The sequence below is a fragment of the Meleagris gallopavo genome, chromosome 2 (assembly GCF_000146605.3).
Source record: "Meleagris gallopavo isolate NT-WF06-2002-E0010 breed Aviagen turkey brand Nicholas breeding stock chromosome 2, Turkey_5.1, whole genome shotgun sequence".
Classification (NCBI taxonomy): Eukaryota; Metazoa; Chordata; class Aves; order Galliformes; family Phasianidae; genus Meleagris; species Meleagris gallopavo.
The window spans coordinates 50,270,029-50,271,458 of record NC_015012.2 but is presented as its reverse complement, the minus strand read 5'-3'; the positions used below and the strand labels follow the sequence as shown (position 1 = coordinate 50,271,458).

Genomic DNA, 1,430 nt, shown 5'->3' with positions numbered 1-1,430 from the left:
GACAGAGTCGGGGCGGCTCACTTGAGCAGGTCCTTGGTGTCCGCCGAGATCCGGCCCATGCCGGAGGCGGAGAGGGCAGAGAGGTGAGGCGGGGGGGGCACCTGGCAGATGGTGCAGGGGCACGGCAAGCCGGCCCAGTGCTGGAAGCCGCCGCCGAGCTGCAGCGCGGGGGGAGTGGAGGGGGTCTTCAGCAGGGAATGGGGCGGCCGGATGGTGCCCAGGGCCGGCAGCGAGGCTGGCAGCGACGGGGACGCGTTGGCGGAGGAGAGGGCCCCGCCGAGGATGGGGTGCACTTGGTGCACGGCTCCGGCTGCGTGGGGCGGATGTGCGGCGGCGGAGTGGCCCACGGTGCCGCAGTGGAAGGCCGAGTGGTGGCCGCCGTAGATCTCCCCCACCAGGCGTTTCATCTCCTCCAGGGAGCTGGTGAGCATCAGGATGTAGTTTCTGGCCAGCAGCAGGGTGGCGATTTTGGAGAGTTTCCGGACGGAGGGGCCGTGCGCGTAGGGCATCACCTCCCGCAGCCCGTCCATGGCCAGGTTGAGGTCGTGCATCCGCTTGCGCTCCCGCCCGTTGATCTTGAGCCGCAGCTGCTGCAGGTCCTGCTCCGAGAGCTGCTTCTTGATCTTGTACTTGCCGCCCTCCCCCTGCGCCTTGGGGCCGCCCCGGGCCAGGCCCTCCCCGGCCATCTTCTGCACCAGGTCGCCCTGCGTGGAAGAGACGGGGTTGAGGCGGCTCTCCGGGTGGTGGTGGTGATGGTGGTGGCGGTGCTCCCGCAGGTACATCTCGTCCATGTCCGGCGAGGAGGCTCTGCTGGAGACGGAGCTGGAGTCAGAATTCATTGTACTCGAGCGCCGGAGCGAGACACCTTGCCCTGATCGGGAGGCGGCGGAACGAGGCGGCTCCTCCGGGGGGCACCGAGGGATGGACGGGTCGGACGGCGCCGGGCGGGCGGCAACTCGGGGCGGCAGCGGGGGAAAGAGCCCTCTGCCCCGCGGCAGCGCTGCCCCGCGCCCCGCTCTCAGGGACGGCGGTGGGTGTGTGCCGGGACTGACCTCCGCCTGCCTACGAGGGGCTTTTATAGGGCTGCGGCGGAGAGCGGAGACAAAAGGAGCCCTCCTATGTATAGCGGTGTAGTTGGGATGACGTGCCGTTATTCAGGGCGGTGCGCTTTGACTGTCCCATTTAGCGAGGACCCCCATTCATATTCATGGCGGTGCCACCCGGGACACCTCAGCCACGGACCGTCAGGAGCCGAGGAGACACAAAACCCCTCTGATTGACACCGCACACCCGGCGCTCCGCGTGCCCGCCACCTCCTCCCCCTGCCCCTCATTTCCAATATAACAAGGCACCCCGTTCGCTGCGAGGAGCCGGGGCCGCGGGGATTGCCCGCCCGTCGAGGCCGCCCGGCCCTCCCCTCCCAGCTCGGC

The 1,430-nt window shown here is 69.2% G+C and overlaps 1 protein-coding gene across 1 annotated transcript; it reads right to left on the bottom strand.

Annotated features, from left to right (window-relative positions):
- Nucleotides 1-17: 17 nt before the first annotated feature.
- Nucleotides 18-1,394, bottom strand: OLIG3 (oligodendrocyte transcription factor 3). The gene has a single exon (XM_010707253.3). The coding sequence runs from the start codon at nt 837-839 to the stop codon at nt 18-20; it is 822 nt and encodes a 273-aa protein (XP_010705555.1). The 5' UTR covers nt 840-1,394.
- Nucleotides 1,395-1,430: the final 36 nt, after the last annotated feature.

Bases quoted from the DNA above. Each gene is read 5' to 3' on its own strand.
- OLIG3 (XM_010707253.3), bottom strand. From the start codon at position 839: ATGAATTCTGACTCCAGCTCCGTCTCCAGCAGAGCCTCCTCGCCGGAC.